Source organism: Oculina patagonica, chromosome 5, assembly GCF_052425735.1.
Source record: "Oculina patagonica isolate OP01 chromosome 5, crgOcupat, whole genome shotgun sequence".
In the NCBI taxonomy this organism is placed as follows: Eukaryota; Metazoa; Cnidaria; class Anthozoa; order Scleractinia; family Oculinidae; genus Oculina; species Oculina patagonica.
The window spans coordinates 21,472,953-21,490,538 of NC_135762.1; the positions used below are offsets into that span (position 1 = coordinate 21,472,953).

General features: G+C 39.8%; 2 protein-coding genes across 3 annotated transcripts in view; one reads left to right on the forward strand and one right to left on the reverse strand.

The window, feature by feature from the left end:
* Positions 1-13,818, forward strand: part of LOC144653267 (ataxin-10-like) — a 45,296-nt gene extending 31,478 nt beyond the window's left edge. Inside the window, exons 12-13 of the mRNA XM_078513219.1 lie at positions 1,285-1,348; positions 13,594-13,818. Coding sequence (XP_078369345.1) covers positions 1,285-1,348; positions 13,594-13,772 — 243 coding nt within the window. The 3' untranslated portion in view covers positions 13,773-13,818. The remainder of the gene's footprint in view (positions 1-1,284; positions 1,349-13,593) is intronic.
* Positions 1,335-12,451, reverse strand: LOC144653268 (uncharacterized). Of its 2 annotated transcripts, XM_078513222.1 has the most exons (3): positions 12,060-12,439; positions 5,533-5,682; positions 1,335-4,202 (listed from the first exon to the last, which is right to left on the reverse strand). In XM_078513222.1, the coding sequence occupies exons 1-3, from the start codon at positions 12,373-12,375 to the stop codon at positions 3,652-3,654; spliced, it is 1,017 nt and encodes a 338-aa protein (XP_078369348.1). In that variant the 5' UTR covers positions 12,376-12,439; the 3' UTR covers positions 1,335-3,651. The 2 variants fall into 2 exon arrangements, with proteins under 2 accessions (XP_078369348.1, XP_078369349.1); XM_078513223.1 differs by lacking the exon at positions 5,533-5,682 and having other exon boundaries at positions 12,060-12,451.
* Positions 13,819-17,586: the final 3,768 nt, after the last annotated feature.

Genomic DNA, 17,586 nt, shown 5'->3' on the forward strand with positions numbered 1-17,586 from the left:
TGGTGGCTGGAAAATATACATCAAGGAATAACTTCAAAGGCAGCGGTGGCGTAGATGAAAAGTGAAATAACAATCGCGACGGCTGAAATCTGCATATCTAATGAGCTGAACAACTGCGGTCGTAGGTCACGTTTCTTTTTTTCACAGTTTTGACTCACTTTCCGTATTGTTTGTTTTTCTGTGCGGCTTGAGCACTTTTGATTCGCATATTAAAACGAATCAAATGTCTGGTTATTTATTTCTTTCAGCTTTGCCACACACAATGAATGCACAACGAGTTGTATCAAAACAAGTTCGCTGATCATGTTGTTTTACTTGTCTTGGACTCCGGGATATAATTCACCAGCTCCATTTCTCTCAAGTAGTACGGTATTTAGCAAAAGACCGATGTCGAATTTAGAACTGAACTAAAACATTGTCATGAAAAGAATAAAAATAACATCGAACCGTAGAATATGCATATATCCAAACCGTGCGACAAAATAATTTAATTGTCGGTTTAAATAACGTCCTTCGCCGCCTCTCAAAACACCGACTCCAAGTGAATATTTCGTGAACAGAAAAATATATTTTTCCGCCTTTCTACGCAAGCTACTAAGAAATTATTTGTGGAAGCTTATTGAAACGTTGTTATTCCAAAAAGGTTAAAAAAAGAACTCATTGAAAGAAAACAAGTTTTTCGATGAGTTGTTTACACAAGCTTTACACAAAAAGTAAGGGTTGTGTAAACAAGCGATGCAAGACAGTTCACGTGCTCCACGCAACATTTATTCTTTTAATGAAAATAGTATCCTATCTTGCTAGCGGTAAGGAAAGGCTTTTGGTCTAATAACTGCTGTTCTTGTAGGATTCTAGGTTTTTATTTGCATGAAAAAAAAGGCACTTGTCGTGAACGACGTGACAAAGGGTCACACCACGCTCATTGAAATTGCGTGACATCCCAAGTGGCAATGGTAACGTGTGTTTCTTGAAGCGTAGTACATAAGACAAGTAATAGAACACTTTGTTCTTCCAACAGTCTTGTAAAAAATAAATTGATTGATAAGTTCTTTGTTTTTTCGCCTTTTATCTCGAATTACTCGATTCGAAACTTGAAGTTGTTGACTGCTACAGTAACTCATTGATTAATTCATAATGTCAACTTTTTAATATTCAAATGAAAGTCCACACATGTTCGCATAGCGGACTCACTTTTACTGTTATTTAACCTTTTTTTAGGGGTCATGAATGGTCCCTTAAAATTTTGCAGTTCTCGCAAAATAAGGCGTTATTACATGGTGACAGGTGCGGGAGCTTGAAGGGATTCCTTTGTTACTGGATCACTGCAATGTGGATGATCACAATCCATGTATCTTTTCATTAGTTTACTTGATTACTGTTACATTAGCCTGCGTGGCAGGCGTCGTTAGTTTCTAGCGCTGTGTGTGTAATATATTGTTACCTTAAATTTCATCGTTTTTCTATTTAAATTTTGTGCACCCACCCTAAAAGGTAAAAGCAAAACTTTTGTTTATAGACTAATGAAAGCCATGTCTAAAACATTTCTTTCTTAGGTCTTCCCCCCGGGGTCTTCCCTTAGTATTAGCAGAGGGCTCCCCTTCTGCTAGATACTTTTAGACACGTTAATTAAGTTCTCTCGTTCGTCCGTTCCTTCGTTCACCCGTTTGTTCGTTCGTTCGTTCTTTCGTTTGTTCGTTCGTTCGTTTGTTCGTTCGTTCGTTCATTCGTTTGTTCGTTCGTTCGTTCGATTGTTCGTTCGTTCGTTCGTTCGTTCGTTCGTTCGTTTGTTCGTTCGTTCGTTCGTTCGTTCGGTTCGTTCGTTCGTTCATTCGTTCTTTCATGAAATCTTACAGTAGCGCGACAAATAAAGAGGCCTACCGAGAATCTCAGTTTTTATAATCAATAAAAATCAGTTTTTATAATTAGTTTTAATCTTGAACAGTTTTGACCAATCATTCTCTCCTGCAGTTGACATTTTTTGTGTTTTTCTACTGCGTCTAATCATTTTACGTTTCACTTGATTTTGAAAGGGTCTAATTACGGATTCACCGCGGTCAAACGTCTCAGGCAGGTTTTCTTTCCATTTCGCCGTTTTTTTGTTTAAATTGAAGTGATTATGAGCAAAGATAGATAAAAATAGTTGCCGAGTGAAAGCATAATCCCATTCCCTCAGGTAAACCAGTGTTTTCACTTTTTAAATGTTTCGCATCCGAACCAGAGGTGCTTTGACAAATGGCGCCGACAAGTCCGCATATCGCTATTTTCAAACACGTAGAACTTTTTTAGTAAAGCTCCAAAAAACTTAGTAAACCCTTAGGATACCGGTTATGTATCGAACTTTGAACTGTGAAAATTAAAACCTTATCTTTGCAGTACTTTTCTTATTTTTTGCATATTTCTGTCGTTTGACCGCGGTGGAAATTACGGATGCCGCATCTTAAAAAAGGACCAAGTTTGCAGTTCGTAATCAGCCTTAATCTTACTCAGTCGTAACCATCTTTGTATATTTTCTGTTTGTTGTATCACTTCTTAGGTATTGTTGCTTTCTTCTTTTGTGGTCTAGCTTAGGAAACTATTATTTTGAAGTTCCTTCAGTTTAAAAGTAAATTTGTACTTAAGAAAAATCACTCAAAATATAGCGACATGTCTTGTTTAAGACCATTTCGCATCAGCCCCAGGATGCAGTCGATTATCATCGCTTACCGTCGCTTTGTGCGTTACCCGACGATCGTCCTTCGGGGTGAAAATCCGATTATATGCGTCAAATGAGCTATCATTAATTGAACTTGTTGTAATACTAGAATACTCAAAAGAGGCAAAAGTTAATGTTAAAGCCTTCTGTCGAGCCAAATGACTCATCATGCCGGAGCTTATCCTGGTTATTGTAGCATTAAGCGGATGGGAGTATTTCTATCCCCCCCCCCCCCCACGGATGGTCCATGGAAGGGTTACCCCAGCAACGAAATTTGCTTGTACCCATTTATACACCTGGGTGGATAGAGGCACTATGAGAGTGAAGTGTCTTGTCCAAGAACACAACACGGTGACCCGGCCAGGGCTCGAACCCAGACCGCTCAAACCGTAGTCAGACGCACTAACCATTAGGCCACCGAGCCTCCCACATACTAGACCATATTCGTATTCTCGGTATTGGACTGGAACTAGCTTGCAATGGAGGCTCATGCGGGGGAATATCATTAAAAACAGCTTCAAGTCATTTGCATTTGACAAGATTACCCGCATTAGCCTCCATTGCAAGCTAGTTCCAGTCCAATACCGAGGATACGAATAAGATCTATTAAGAGAGTGGTAAAAGCCGAAGCCAAAGACTGGAGTTACCACGGTCCCCACATTAAGTAGATAAGGATATTTGTTAAAAGTATATCTATTTCTCTCTCTGAAAAAGTTACACGAGTAGCTTCCTCTCATTTCTTTTCCCGCCCAAGAGAGCTCTGAGATTCGATCCGAAAAATTCCATACTGATGACGTAAATCTACAGAGATCATTGTATCGTCTCTGATTGGTTGTAACGTGCGCGCGTTAATTCAAAACCGAGCAATAGCCAATCAGAACGCTAAATGAGTGTCTGCAGGGTAACGTCATCAGTATGTAATTCTTTGGTACTACTGGCCAGATAATCGTTCCGTCAAGTCAGCGAACATATGCTTTCCATTCGTCTCCAGGAGATCCTTGTTTCACGTTATCTTCGCAGAAATAATCGTTATTGTACATGGCTACAACGTGGGGTTTTCTATTGGGCGGTTTCCACACAACAAGCCGGACGTACATACTTGTTGAATACGTTTTGTTTTTCCCCCAGAAATCGGAGTTAAAAGGGTCGCCCCATTCAGCGCATTTACGAGAAAGGGTCGAGTTGTCATCCGGGAACGTTGAAAACGAATCGCACCCCTGGGGTGGGGAAGTGGTAATGCCAGTATAGTACTGAAGCACTGCCTCCCCCAGGGGATTTTTCTTGGTTGCAACGTGAAACACTTTTCCTGGATTCTTCTTGTGACAATAAAACCTCATCTGTTCGAAGCCCATGTCCGTTCGGAGGTCCAACAAGCCATTCATCACAAGCACGTGGTAATTCGAGCTGTAGTTTGTAAGTTGTTCTCTGTAGTCTGTGACTAGGATCGATTGTTCATTAGATATCATTGAGCCGTCAGTCAGCTTTACTCGTCTGATCAGCGTCCACCCCCCTGAACGAACAAAGGAAACAAGGACACTGAATTGAATATAAAATCATTTTCAAGAGCTGGCCCTGGTTGTTCGAAGGGTGGATAACGCTATCCACTGGATAAATCACTATCCAGCGGATAAGTGTTGACAAAACATACTACGCTATCCACTGGACAGCGATTTATCCGGTGGATAGCGTTATCTACCCTTCGAACAACGGGGGCCCGGTCGGCAACTGTTTAGCAACTTTTCATCTTTCGAGCAACTTTTTGCAATTTCGAGCAACTTTTTGCAATTTCTAGACCGAAGATTGTCCGAGAGTTATTCGAAGACCATACGAACGTTTCCGAACATTTTTCGAACTTTTCCGAAGATTAGTGAAATTTGCCTTAGGGCCTGTTTACATGATTCCGGAATGACTTTCATTCCGGAACGAGTTCATTCCATCCCCATACATTTCTCTGTATCTGTTTACATGATACCGAGACGAAAGTCAAGTCATTCCGGAATGAGTTCATTCCGGTTTTCATTCCGGAATGAAAGTTTCGTTCTGGGATGACATTTCATTCTGGTATCATGTAAACACAGAACGAATTTCGTTCCGAGATGAACTTGCAACTTGTTGAACCGCATACGGACTCCACCGTTTGAATTCAGAGCGAAAAAACGTAATAGCATTTACTGTTTAGCCCAAAGAAGCAGCTCTATGGTCAAATTACTCGTCAAAACTGCAGATACGGCCATTTATGGGCACAAAAACATGTTTGCGCGAAACATGCGCCATCTTGTTTTGATCTCGCGCGAAACATGCGCCACCTTGTTTTGATCTCGCGCGGAAATCGTGCACGTGAAAATGCCTTTGGTTGAACCGGTCGACTCTGTCATGTAAATGCAGAACGAATTTCATTCCGGAACGAGTTTCGTTCCGGAATGAAAGTCATTCCGGAATCATGTAAACAGGCCCTAAGATTACCGAGAAAGTTCAGAGGATGCTTCAACTTTCTCATCATTTCAGCATTAAAAACTCGTCAGTAAAACATGACGTCATCGGTATCTTCACGACTGTTCTTCAGTGGTCGTAAAATTGCATGAAAATGCTTAGCAATCTTACCTTCAAAGGGAAATTAGCATATATTTGGATAATGTTCTTATTTAAAGGCAACGTTTTGGATATTTTGGAGCAACTTTCGAGCAACTTTTTTGATTTTGAAGCAACTTTCGAGCAACTTTTTAGGAAATTACGAGCAACTTTTTTGGAAATCTCTAGAAACTTGTGGAAAGCCCTAGAGGGAATTGGCCATTGTTAATGCCCTCCATGTTATTTTCTTTTGTATAACTTAATTTTTTTACCGTTGTCGGTAGTCATGTCACAATAAACTTTGATCGGGTTCCCAGATGTATCTGGATCAATCCAGAATTCACCATCCCCCACTGCGTCTTCGCTTTGTCGTATATCTTTGCACGAGCTCCCTGGGGCCCAGTTTGTGGAACCTTTTTTCACTAAAAATTAATATAGATTAATATATCAGTGTGAGACTAATTCGTCCTCTTTTTTATGTTGTGACTTTACAGTCAAAATAGTCAGTGCGTGCCGCCTAGTATTCCAGAATAGTTTTGTTTAACGGCGAACGGATTGCATTATTCGTTTCAAACATTCAAATTCAATTTGAATATTGGAAATCATCCAACCGTAAACACGTGAACACGTGAACCTGTCAAAAATTAACCAATCAAATTAGATAATTTTTGACAGGTTCACGTGTTCACGTGTTTACGGTTGGATGATTTCCAATATTCAAATTGAATTTGAATGTTTGAAACGAATAATGCAATCCGTTCTCCGTTAATCAAAACTATTCTGGAATACTAGGCGGCACGCACTGACTATTTTGACTGTAATATGCCAAATATTGCTGAAAGCGTATTTCCCTCGGAATCTTCCCTCGGTTTTCAATTCTAGTTCGCTTACGAAACGAGGTGTTAAAATAAATGTTGAATTTTTTCCTCCTCCCACCCCCCTTCCCCAAAGAATTTTTATCCAGAACTACGTTATCTCTTTAGTTTGTACCAAACTTAAATTGATAATTTATTGGTTAGTTCGACTTCTCTGAAGTCAGTGTTTCGCTTCAATTTATCATTGTTACACGATGTAAATAATTAATGATGTCAAAACGAAAAGTCAAGAAGTATTTTTTAAGATCGATTCTCAACTTGCCTACTTTACAGGTCTTGTAAGTAAAAGTCCAGAACCGAGGAACTACTTTGATAGCCAGTCTTTCTTTGTTTTATGGTCGCAAAAGAAAAGAAAAGTGAAAATGTTTCAGTGTTGCGAAAAACGAAATAGCTTAAAACTGCGTTTTACCTCCTATGCTTCCAACTTCGTAGCGTTTTAAGTGCGACTTTCTAGAATTATCAACCAGACAGCGGAACAAATGGAATAAGCGATTTCGCTCATATTTTTCCCATAGATAGGTCCTGGTGAGAAACCAAACGGACCGTAGTTAGTTTTTCCTAATACAGCTTCCTTTCGTAGAAATATGTAAAAAAAGATTTCGCCCCAATTGGGCTCAAAATCCACTTCCGGTTTGACTGATTTTTTTTAAAGTTCGATCGCCTCGCGCGTTATACAGCAGCTGTTTCTTGATATTTCAATACTATTTATAATGTAATTAGGTCTTTATTGTATGACTGAGCGAAAAATAAAACAAATCAAGATTAATTTTTAGCCTGAAACGGGGATAAATCCAAAGGCAAAATTTGCAAATGAGTAGCCAGCGAAATTATGCAGTAAAACTCTGCCATTTTTTTCTATGTGCGATAACTTAAAATATCGTAAAAACAATTTTTATGGGTTAACTAGACACTTATCTAATAGGATGTCCAAAAAAATCTCTGGGGAAAAGGTTTTTAGCGGCCCGCTTTGGCCTGTATTTATCACTAATTTTGCCGATAATCTGCCGTTTTGCGTGACAGCAATTGCGTGACACAAGTAGTAAACAGCGTATGAAATTATCGTTTTCAATGCATGTTTGACGCTCTTGTGAGAATTCCGTCAAACAACCTATGCAAAGAAACAAGTCATGTGGTGAACTATTTAAAAAGGTAAAGGCAATATTAGATTTTTTTCCCTTCGCCATTTCTGGAACCTTTGCGTGATCTCTACACGCTCTTGATCACAACATGCTTGATGGTTTAGTTCTGTGTTAAGAGTTGTTTTAAGCTGTTGATCATTCGATCATCCACAAAAACCGGTCGTATAAAGGAAAGCATTCTCAGTTCAATTATTTTACGTAATAACGAGCCAATATTGTTTAGTTTATTTATTTCCGTGATCTGAAGGAAACAGCGCAACAATTAAATTATAAGTATTCGTCGAGTGCGATGATGTTGTCGTTGTTGTTTGTTGATGTGTTGCTGTTTCCTTTTTGTCTCAAATTGCCGATATTTTTTCCAATTCATGTCCTTTTAAGGAGAAAACTATAAAGCATAAGAAATTATTGGGGAGAATTGTATACGGCCAATAGATATCAACATTGAACGTAATACTGAGGATTTTAAACAATTTTATGGTATAAGACAGATAAAACATAGCATTGCCTTTCTAAGTTATGTACACAGTTCTATGTATTTTGTGCCGTTACCCTAGCAAGAGGGTTAGAAGATAGCCCGGGCTTACAAGCAAAAATTCGCAGGTAGGGTAACCCTACTACCCGGGTCAACTTACACCGGTTACGCTTCAGTTAACCTTGTAACGGGTAATAATCTTAGCGCAAAAAACAATTTTCGTTTTAGTTACGCAGTTTATCAGTTCCATTAAAATCATATTCAATTTCCAAGCCCAATAACGTCCCAAGCACATTTTTTTTTTATAGTTGGAACGCGTTTGACGGAGAAACTATAAATACTTATGTTATGGAATGACCTCACATATGCAGCGCCAAACATTTTACCACAAACTTCGTAAGAAGCTGTTATTCGAAAATAATTCCGTTCCAGTGCAAAAATACGACAAATTGTGAATTAACACGATGTTTCTTGGTCACAATTCGCTATTTTTGTCGGTATTTTTAAACATATTTAGCTTCTTGGAGCCAAAATAAAGTGTCCCGGGTAGGCGAGTTATCTCTAGCAGAGCGTTAACCCTAGCGCCTTGTAAACACGTCGATGAAAAAAAGAAGAAATGTGGGAGCGCTAGGGTGACCCTCCTGCTAGCACTAGCACTAGGGTTACCCTACCTGCTTGTAAACAGGCCCTAAGATTAGCGCCAGATTTTAACGCAATATTTGCATCAGTCCTAAATCCAGTGTCTTTGCTACCTGCAAATTGTATAATTAAATATTTTTATTTTGATAACAAGTCCTTATTCAATTCCACACATCGATCGGTAAAAAACGACTCTTCGCTTTTTGTGGATTAAACAAGATGAATGCCTGTTGTTCTTTTAAAGTCAGTACTCCTTTGATCGCAGCGACAGAAATCAGCCTACGCAGAAAGTCTCGCTATTATCATGCACTGAAAATATAGCACAGCACAATTCACTCTGGGAGTTTCATCATATGGAGGGTGAAGTAAAGTTGATTCTTGCTCGAGCTACGATTTTTTACACTCCTCAAAGTGTCGACGTAATGACTGCTAAACCCATGGTCTCGGCTGGACAAGAGGAACCTAAAGATGTAGGGTCCCTCAGGAGATACCAAAGCATAAAGTCGTCAAAGTAAAATGTCCGAATGCCGAAGGATCGGTTCGAAGCCTAAGGGGTAAACAAAACCTTCTTCAAGTTAATCATGAAAAGAACGGGACATTTGATTCCCGTTGGATAAGTTATAGATATCGACATCTCACTCGCTTCTTGTCTGAATGCAGGAATTTCGACATACAAATACGTCTGACAGTTTTCCTTCTGTTTCCATAAGGTATGTGCAGCCCGTGCAGATCACGCAGGGAAATTGTTGTATTCAATTTCCGAAGAAGAGAAGCTGTCAAAAATAGCAGCAGAGAACCTGCCTCCACTTGTCGTCTAAATAACGAGGAGGAAGTAGTTGTGAGTCAAATGAAAGAATTGAAATTCAGGATAAGAAAATATGTAAATAATAGGCCTTTTCTAAAAGAAAATCCATAATGGTCTTAGCAAGTGTAAAGCTGCTTTATTTTGGACAATGGAAACATAACAGACATGCACAGCACCTCGAGGGGGTGGGGAAGGGTACTTGGGATTTCAAGTAACGTGGATAATGGAACCCCCCAAAAAACCCCGAGGGCTTCCAAAAACACTTTAAAAAATTACCTGGACAAAAAATTTTCCCTGAAAATATCCCATACCGAATTTCTGTCCAGAAAGGTGCAATAATGGTAATACAAAGAAAATAATGGAAACTCAGGGGGAACGCTCGAGTTTATATGCAAAGCAAAGGACTGGAACATCATCGTTCAAGATTAATCATCAGTAAAAAACATTTTTTTATACTTTATTCGCGAAACTACACAACCAATGCACCACCACGAATGTTTAGATTGTTTTTTATTCCCCCAAAAATCCCTACTTTTAAAAAATTTCCTAGACAAACAATTCCCAGAATTAAAAATTTCAAACCCCCAAAAAACCCTTCCATCATTTCTGTCACTTGAAATCCCGAGTATCTCCCTTGGGCACAGCACAGGGATCCTTTAAAAAAGTTCTGAGAAATGCTCCAGTGACACTTGATGTAAAATGTTTTTGTCAGCCCTCGTTATGGGCTCAGCGATAAGCCCCCTCCTCTCCTTACTCCTTTCAGTTTTCTTATCTTCGACAGTTGTTACCTTAACCCCAGCCGGCTCCAGCTATTTTTAGTGCAAAATTTCAAGCTTAGCCCTTAAAAACAGGCTTAGAGAATTTAGTGACGTTTCACATTGAAAAATCACCCTCATGCAACTGGAACCATTACCTATAGGCAGCAGAAGGGGAACAAAAGGGACAGGGCAAAGGAGCGGCGAAGAAGGCAGGCTTTTGAATTTGCTTTCCTATAAGAGGGATGGGAAACGATAACCCGCAAAAAGCCTTCAATGGATAATTATGACTGAAAACTTGCAAATAAGTCGTCTCCCCTCCATCCAATATTTGAGTATTGACAAATTCGTTATACCAGCATTTGGTGGAGACGATTATGTTTATTTAAGTAAGAGCAGTAATCGCATAATTTACATACATGTACGTTGTTGAAAAATTTTAAAATTCCACCCTGCAAGCATGCAACTGAAACCGCCATCAGTGGCCTGACAGCAGGAGGGGAGGTGGGCATTCGCCTTTCGTTTCTTTAAAATGGAGTGGGAGGTGGAGTCTAGTTGACACTGATTTTAGAACAAAATAGTCAGTTTTGTAACAAAATATGAAGAACTGGTCGTCTCCGCTGGATTCACCAGTAGACCGAATTACACGTCTACCGATTTAACGTAAATATATTTGAAAATACTAACTTTCAGCGAACTCAGTGTAATAGAACAAAACTAACACTAGATCTAAAAACTAATACCTTACAATGATCATGGATAAACGAACGTTCTGAAAGTAGGGGCATTTTTCAATGTGAACCTAATATGCCTATTCGTTGTTTTGAGGATTATCTTATAAATTATAGAAGAAACGACAATTATTTCCCGTGTAGCAGAGCGCCCAGTGACACTCTCCGTCATGATGGGTACATGAAGATCTTATAACTGAGCCCATTTTAATTCTTCTGAATTTTCTTGTTAAAGGTAGATACACTTTCAAGTGTTTAAGAGCAGACAAAACATGGTACATTTGCCTTGTTTTTAATTTCAGCTAAAGAGTAGTAAACAGCACAGCCAGCTCGCAGGAAAAGCAACACCTCAATGATAGGTTAAACATATATTCATTATAGGGTAATATAGCAAGTAAAGGTTTTCCTTTAAGTACCCATTTACAATCGGCATGTGACGTATACTCCTTCTCGTGTATTTTAAATGATTAGATTATTTAAAATACAGAAATTGTGAAACTGTTTACGGGTATTGTGACAAGCCGTGTAACGCAATTGTCTACATTTTAGCTGATTTACGGCAAAATTAGTGATAAAAAAAGGCCAAAGCGGGCAACTAAAAACCTTTTCCCCATAGATTTTTTTGGATATCCTATTAGATAAGTGTCTAGTTAATCCATAAAAATTGTTTTTACGATATTTTAAGTTATCGCACATAGAAAAATATGGCAGAGTTTTACTGCATAATTTCGCTAACTACTCATTTGCCAATTTTGCCTTTGGATTTATCCCCGTTTCAGGCTAAAAAATAATCTCGATTTGTTTTATTTTTCGCTCAGTCATACAATAAAGACCTAATTACCTTTTAAATATTATTGAAATATCAATAAACAGCTGCAGTATAACGCGCGAGGCGATCAAACTTTCAATAAAATCAGTCAAACCGGAAGTGGATTTTGAGCCCAATTGGGGCAAAATCTTTTTTTGCATATTTCTTCGAAAGGAAGCTGTATTAGGAAAAACTAACTGCAGACCGTTTGGTTTCTCACTAGGACCTATCTATGGGCAAAATATGAGCGAAATCGATTTTTCCAATTTGTGCCGACGAAAGGCGATATTAGTTGATTTTTGGAGAAAGTCGCACTTAACATCTCTGTTAAGTGTATCATTTGAAACCTCCTCATCCCAATATTTCGAAGTACTGTATTAATTCTGCCTAGAAATTCCCATACACTTCATGCAATGTTAGTTAAAAAAAAATTGGTGTGACATCAAGACAATATCCCTAGTTAACTAATCTCTTTATTTTCGTCAACCCTGGTCGCTTAACGATCTATTGGTATTTTACATATAAGAAGAAATCATGCTTTCAAGCGGATCAATTTTATGTTTGTAATCGCTTACCCCTCATAACATTCTCCATGTAGGTCGAATCCTCGCAGCTTGTGAAATCTTCAGGTTGAGTCGCTTGTGTAGCCGTATTCATTTTACACCTCTTTGCCGCACCAGAAAAAAAATTGACGCTGTGGCAAGAACTCTCTCTGGCACAATTCATGTAGCAATGGCTCAAACTGACGGCCTGAATTTCCTTGTACTTGTGGTTCAAGAGGCAGAATCCTCGCTGCTCGTGAGCCTCCTTGCAATCTTCGTCATTTTCACCCCAGACGGACCAACAAACTATAGCCAGAGAGAGAAAACAAATAGCCAAAGCGTTTTTCATGCTCAAGGGTCTAGGAAGAAATTAAATGAAGACTTGAATAAACACTGCGAGAAGAATTGCTAGAACTGCGAAAGGACGGTGTCTTCACGGTGCTTACTAACTGTGTTAAACAATGTAAAGTTAACCAGATGTTCGAGTTGCTGAGTTTCTCATCAAGTCTTTGTTCACTTTTTATTTATTTTTTTCGAAGAAAACTCACTCAAATTTTGTTGTGTTTTAAGATTGCTTTAAACCTTCGCGCCGACACAGGGTTCGTCAAGCCCCCTAAGGGTACATTGTTCTAGTGAAGCACCAACACTTGTGAATTAAATTCAATTTTATAGAACGAATAAGCGTGTAAAGAAACTTTTTTTTTCGTAAGCGAACCAAGAATAAGAACACAAACAATAGTCGCAGTAAAAACTTCGATGAATTATTAATTAGTTCGACGAAGGAACTTTTCAAACTATTGTCTTTTCTGGACCTTTCTTTGAAAACAATTTCACTTCAAAACTGCTTGGGTCAAACAAAGACGACAGTTGACAAGACTCCAATAAACTCTTGCTGTTGTTTGGCCCGAAACTCTCATGCGCTCTCGGCAGCTCTCGTGCTCTCCCGGCGACTATGGTATGCTCTCTCGTGCTCTCCCGGCGACTATGGTAGCTTTCGGCGAATCTCGTACGCTCCCCGCCCCGGTGACTCTCTGACTTGACTTTTTGCGCTCTCGGATACCATCGCGCGCTCCCGCCTGCTCTCGTGTGCTCTCGGTTACTCTCGTGCGCTCCCGTGACTCTTATTTGCTACCGGCGATTTTGGTGCACTTTCGCCGGGTGGCTCTACTCTCGTGCGATATTGTCAACATCAGTCGAACTAAGTCAAATCTAATCTAGTCTTTCTTGAGAGTTATCGAGAGTTTTCTCTCCTTTGGCCCTGCCTAATGACAGTTGCTCAAACATTAACTCTCTACGATTCTCATCACGTTTTGGCTTAACGCATTTGGCCACGAAACAACAACAACAGCTTTATTTTACCGTTTTTGTAACTACTTACATACATGGTACATACATCTTGAAAAAGAAAAACAACAAGGGTACTGACAACCCCTAATAACCATCAGCAGTTTATACGGCTTACACGACTTGCTCACGTGGCATTAGTTACAAATCGCCAATTTGGAAAGGTTTATTTCCAGTTATTTTTATTAGAAGTTCTTGTCATCAACCTTGACCATAATTTCAGATATCTGTCAGTGGGCCATCTTCGCCATTAGAAATCTACTGGAGAATAATAAAGAAAATCAAAACATTGTTTCATCAATGGATCCTCGAGGACTCGCTGACACATCAAGATTACGACAGTTTGGAGTCGAGGCTGTAGAATTGGACAATGGAAGAATCAAGCTTGTCCCGATAACATGATGCACGCGGAAAATAAAAATATCGAAAATAAATTTAATAAAATTTCTTTTAATGGTTTTGTTCATTGCGTGTTAAACATGCTTTCCAGGCCAGGCTCGAGGTGAAAAATAAACCACTGTTTCACAGAGCTAAGGAGGACTGGAAACTCTCTTATCTGTTAAATTTTCGCCGATTTCTCAGCTCGATTTCTCAGCTATCAATAAATGTTGTAATCTTAGATCTCAGATATCAGTTAAAAAACGGGTCATTTCTCAGCTGAGCTGACAAACTTAGCTGTCGCGGTTAAAACCCATCCAGAACTATTGTTGACTTAACAAAGTCATAAATAGTTCTACAAGACTCTGACACAAAGGCAAACGAGAAATTCGGTGAGGGTTGGGAGCTTATATTGAAATAACGGGGACGCTCTTCGAAATACTTTCGAAAGAGTGTCCACGTTTCGGGCGTGGCTCATGTCCAGGTTGGCCCCAACGAGGTACCAGTTCAAAAATCTGATATCGATGAGAAATAAGTCCGGCGAAGAAAATATTATAACAATGGCAGTTTATTACCTTTTTTAGGGGTCATGAATGGTCCCTTAAAATTTTGCAGTGCTCGTTAAAATTAGGCTTCTGCTCGGAATGCTCGCAAAATTTTAGTTGGTGCTCGCTTGCTCGTGATGACATATTTTAACAAGTGCTCGTATGCTCGGTTTTTAGTGGTGGAAGCTTTTTGACAAGTGTTCGTTGCACGCAAGGCTAACTTTTGTTAGCCAGCGTAGCATGGCGTTCCCCGCCGTCGCTTTGCTCGCGCGCGCGATTTCTCGCTCTCCCCGACTGACTAGAACGCCAAGCTACGCTGGCTAAACTTTTGTCGATGCTCGTGCTCGCAAAGACCATTCGATGTCCCTTTTTTTTACCTCTCGTACCTGTATTTAAAAAAAGTAGCCTAGAAGGTACTATGCCCGGGGGGGGGGGAGGGGATTCCGATAAATTTCGGATAGGGGTGTGCCGCGAAGGTTCATAAACCCTGACCCTATTTAAGGATAATGAAAGCGAAAATTGATACCCTTTTTAAGGCCCAAAACCGAAAAATGACACCCTATTCAAGGAGAGGAGAAGCGTTCCGTGACGATCCAAATAACGGCTAACCGCGCACGGCAAAACACAAATCTTTATAAAATCGCTTTACTAATACTTGAACAGAAAGTTCAGTTTTACATGTAAAATACTTTTTTCCGTTTAGCTGGGCGTTTATTTTAGCTGATAGAATTTAGGTGCCCTATCTAAGGATCACACCGGGAACACAATGCCAAAAGGCGCAAAAATGATACCCTGTTTAAGGACCGAGAACCTCAAAAACCATACCCTATCCCGCGCACATACCTATATAGCCCACATATGGGAGTACCCCCCCCCCCTCCCGGGGGGTACTATGACATGTAGCAACTGTGAAAAACTGATACGAGAGACCCCAAGCGGTAACAAAACATGACTTTAAACCCTCTTAAAGTTTGGTACAACGATGGTCTATTTTAAATCCCGTCTTTAAAGTAATTGGCCGGATTCAGAAACACTATAAACTGACTGTGTTATAAGGGTGTTACCTTTTTTGGGCTTTTGGATCAATTGGTCGCGTGACCTACGCACTCAGAATTAGAAAATTTTGACCAACTGGACTTATTGAAGAACTGTTCCCGGGATACTACTCCACACTATTTCTCTCGCGTTTGCCCATGCGACGGACCCTTAGAAGAATGAGGGACTTCTCGTAGTCTTCTTGACAGATAGTAACCCAAAATTTGCCGTTTCGTTTACAGCTGGTTTTCACGCGTTCACTTCATACCTCTTCAGTTACAGCGATCCGACGGTTTTCTCGGAAGAATGAGGACGAGTCGTCCTCGTTTGCATGCGAGAACCTGGGATCAAGTTTCAAAATCAAAGATGGCTGTCGAAGGAGGAGGAGGAGACGATTCGAAGAAGGCGGCTTTAGATTACTCATTTCTCAAGGGCTTTGCAGCTGGAGTTGTCTTCTCACATGTTAACAAGAGACTGATACTAGGACTTGTCGCTGGCACATTGACCGGAGCATACATACAACAGAATTACAAGGGGATTCCAAATGTCGAAGAAACGGCGAAAAAATTTGTGCAATCGATTCGAGACGCGATGAATAAAAAGAAGTCCTGAGCTAACAGTACAGGCCTGACGGAGAAGCGAAATGGTGGTCGTGCAATTAGAATTGTTGGCACATAACATCAGCCAGTTTGTGGAGTATCAGTAAAGCTGGGTCTGGACGAATAAGTGAAGGAAGATAAAAGAATTCATGCTCTTGGACCTTTGAAACTGTTAAGTAGATGTCACGAATATTGAACACAGTCACTGCACCAACAGCTTCTGATCTTCTAAAAAGTTTTGATGAGGGAGATGTTCAAATACTTGCAAAGACATGAATTATCTAAGACAATAACGAGTTTATGAACAGCATCCACCCACAAATACATTGAACTTTTACCTTAGCTTAGCCTCACTTATTCTCATGATCATGATCTGACAGCAACACAGAAAAGCTTTTATGATAACTTTTTATTTAAAGCCTGATTTAAAATATTCTAGAACTAAAATAAGTTATAGTTAATTTTGTTTGAGAAAAGGCATTGTTGGGGATATTTATTCAGTCGTGGTAAGAAGTACTAGTTGAAGGCACATGCTGGGGTCTCTCTCCTCTGCAGAGGCTCCTCAGAGAGGTTTTCGGTGGGGAAAGTCTGCTGTGTGAAGTGAGTACAGGTGCATAAAACAGTGAGAGTGACCACGCAATGGATCTCTTTTCTTTTGCCCCTGCACTCACCATGCCCAGTGGATTTTCATAACGAATGCCCTATCAAGAAACTCCGAGGAGGAGAGAGTGCTGCTGGAGTGCTTTCCATTTTCACAGATCAACCAATTGGATGAAGTAATGTAAAATGGAACAGGGCCAACCAGGTGGAATGGTCCCTTCCATTTTGCAGTCCTTTCTCCAGTGCCTCACATCTGTGAGAAGCCACTGAACTGAAGTAAGGCAACAAAGCAGTTTGGCAAAATTGAAAGGTAAATTTCGGGCCAACTGGTCAAAGTGGTCCACCTCTTGAAGTGGTCCGCTTGCTCTGGAAATTTTGTACATGGACCAGACTGATCCATTTAATTTTCCAATGGAAATTTCTGGAAATTTTGGCTTAATGGAAAGCGCCCTAATCTCCAAGACTGGACTGAGCCTGCAGTTTTCATCACAAAGTTGCTAAGCAACAGTGTGCTATAATTTCTTGGTTTGGCTAACGAAAATCAGAAACTTTGTGTGTCCTAAATGTATAAAACAAGCATAAAGGGTGAAATTTGGTAGAGTATCGTAAATGATCTTATAAACACCTGAGGCATCAATTAAATTTTAGGGGTCACTTTCACTGTAATAACGTTAACAAAACAAATAAGACACAGTTTGCTCGTGGAGTAAAAGATAGAAAACAGAGTTTGTAAGTATGTGACTTATCTAATCGCACTGATGCAAAGCCAAGCAATGTCCATAGTTCCATATCAATGTGTTCATTGTCATCAGGGTCAACCTTGTTGGCATTGTTGGCCTCCTCGAAGTCCCAGTCAAGCAAGAAACTAAATTGCGTGATTTTAATCTGTTGAGCGTTTCTCTGGTTTTCGAGCCGGTTCTTGGGGGAGGGGAGGGGCATTTATTAGAGGGGGTGTCTAATACAAACTTTACACCTAAGGGGGAGCGTTAATTAGATACAAGGCATTTATTTAAGAGTGGGCATTTATTAGATCATTTATGGTAGGTGAAATTGCTAGGA

What these genes read in the sequence shown, in the direction of transcription:
- LOC144653268 (XM_078513222.1), bottom strand. Translation starts at nt 12,375, where the DNA reads ATGAAAAACGCTTTGGCTATTTGTTTTCTCTCTCTGGCTATAGTTTGT. An exon ending in CATGGAGAATGTTATGAGGG is followed by an intron (nt 5,683 to 12,059) that starts GTAAGCGATTAC and finishes ATTAATTTTTAG; the next exon opens with TGAAAAAAGGTTCCACAAAC. An exon ending in TGACATGACTACCGACAACG is followed by an intron (nt 4,203 to 5,532) that starts GTAAAAAAATTA and finishes TTGTTCGTTCAG; the next exon opens with GGGGGTGGACGCTGATCAGA.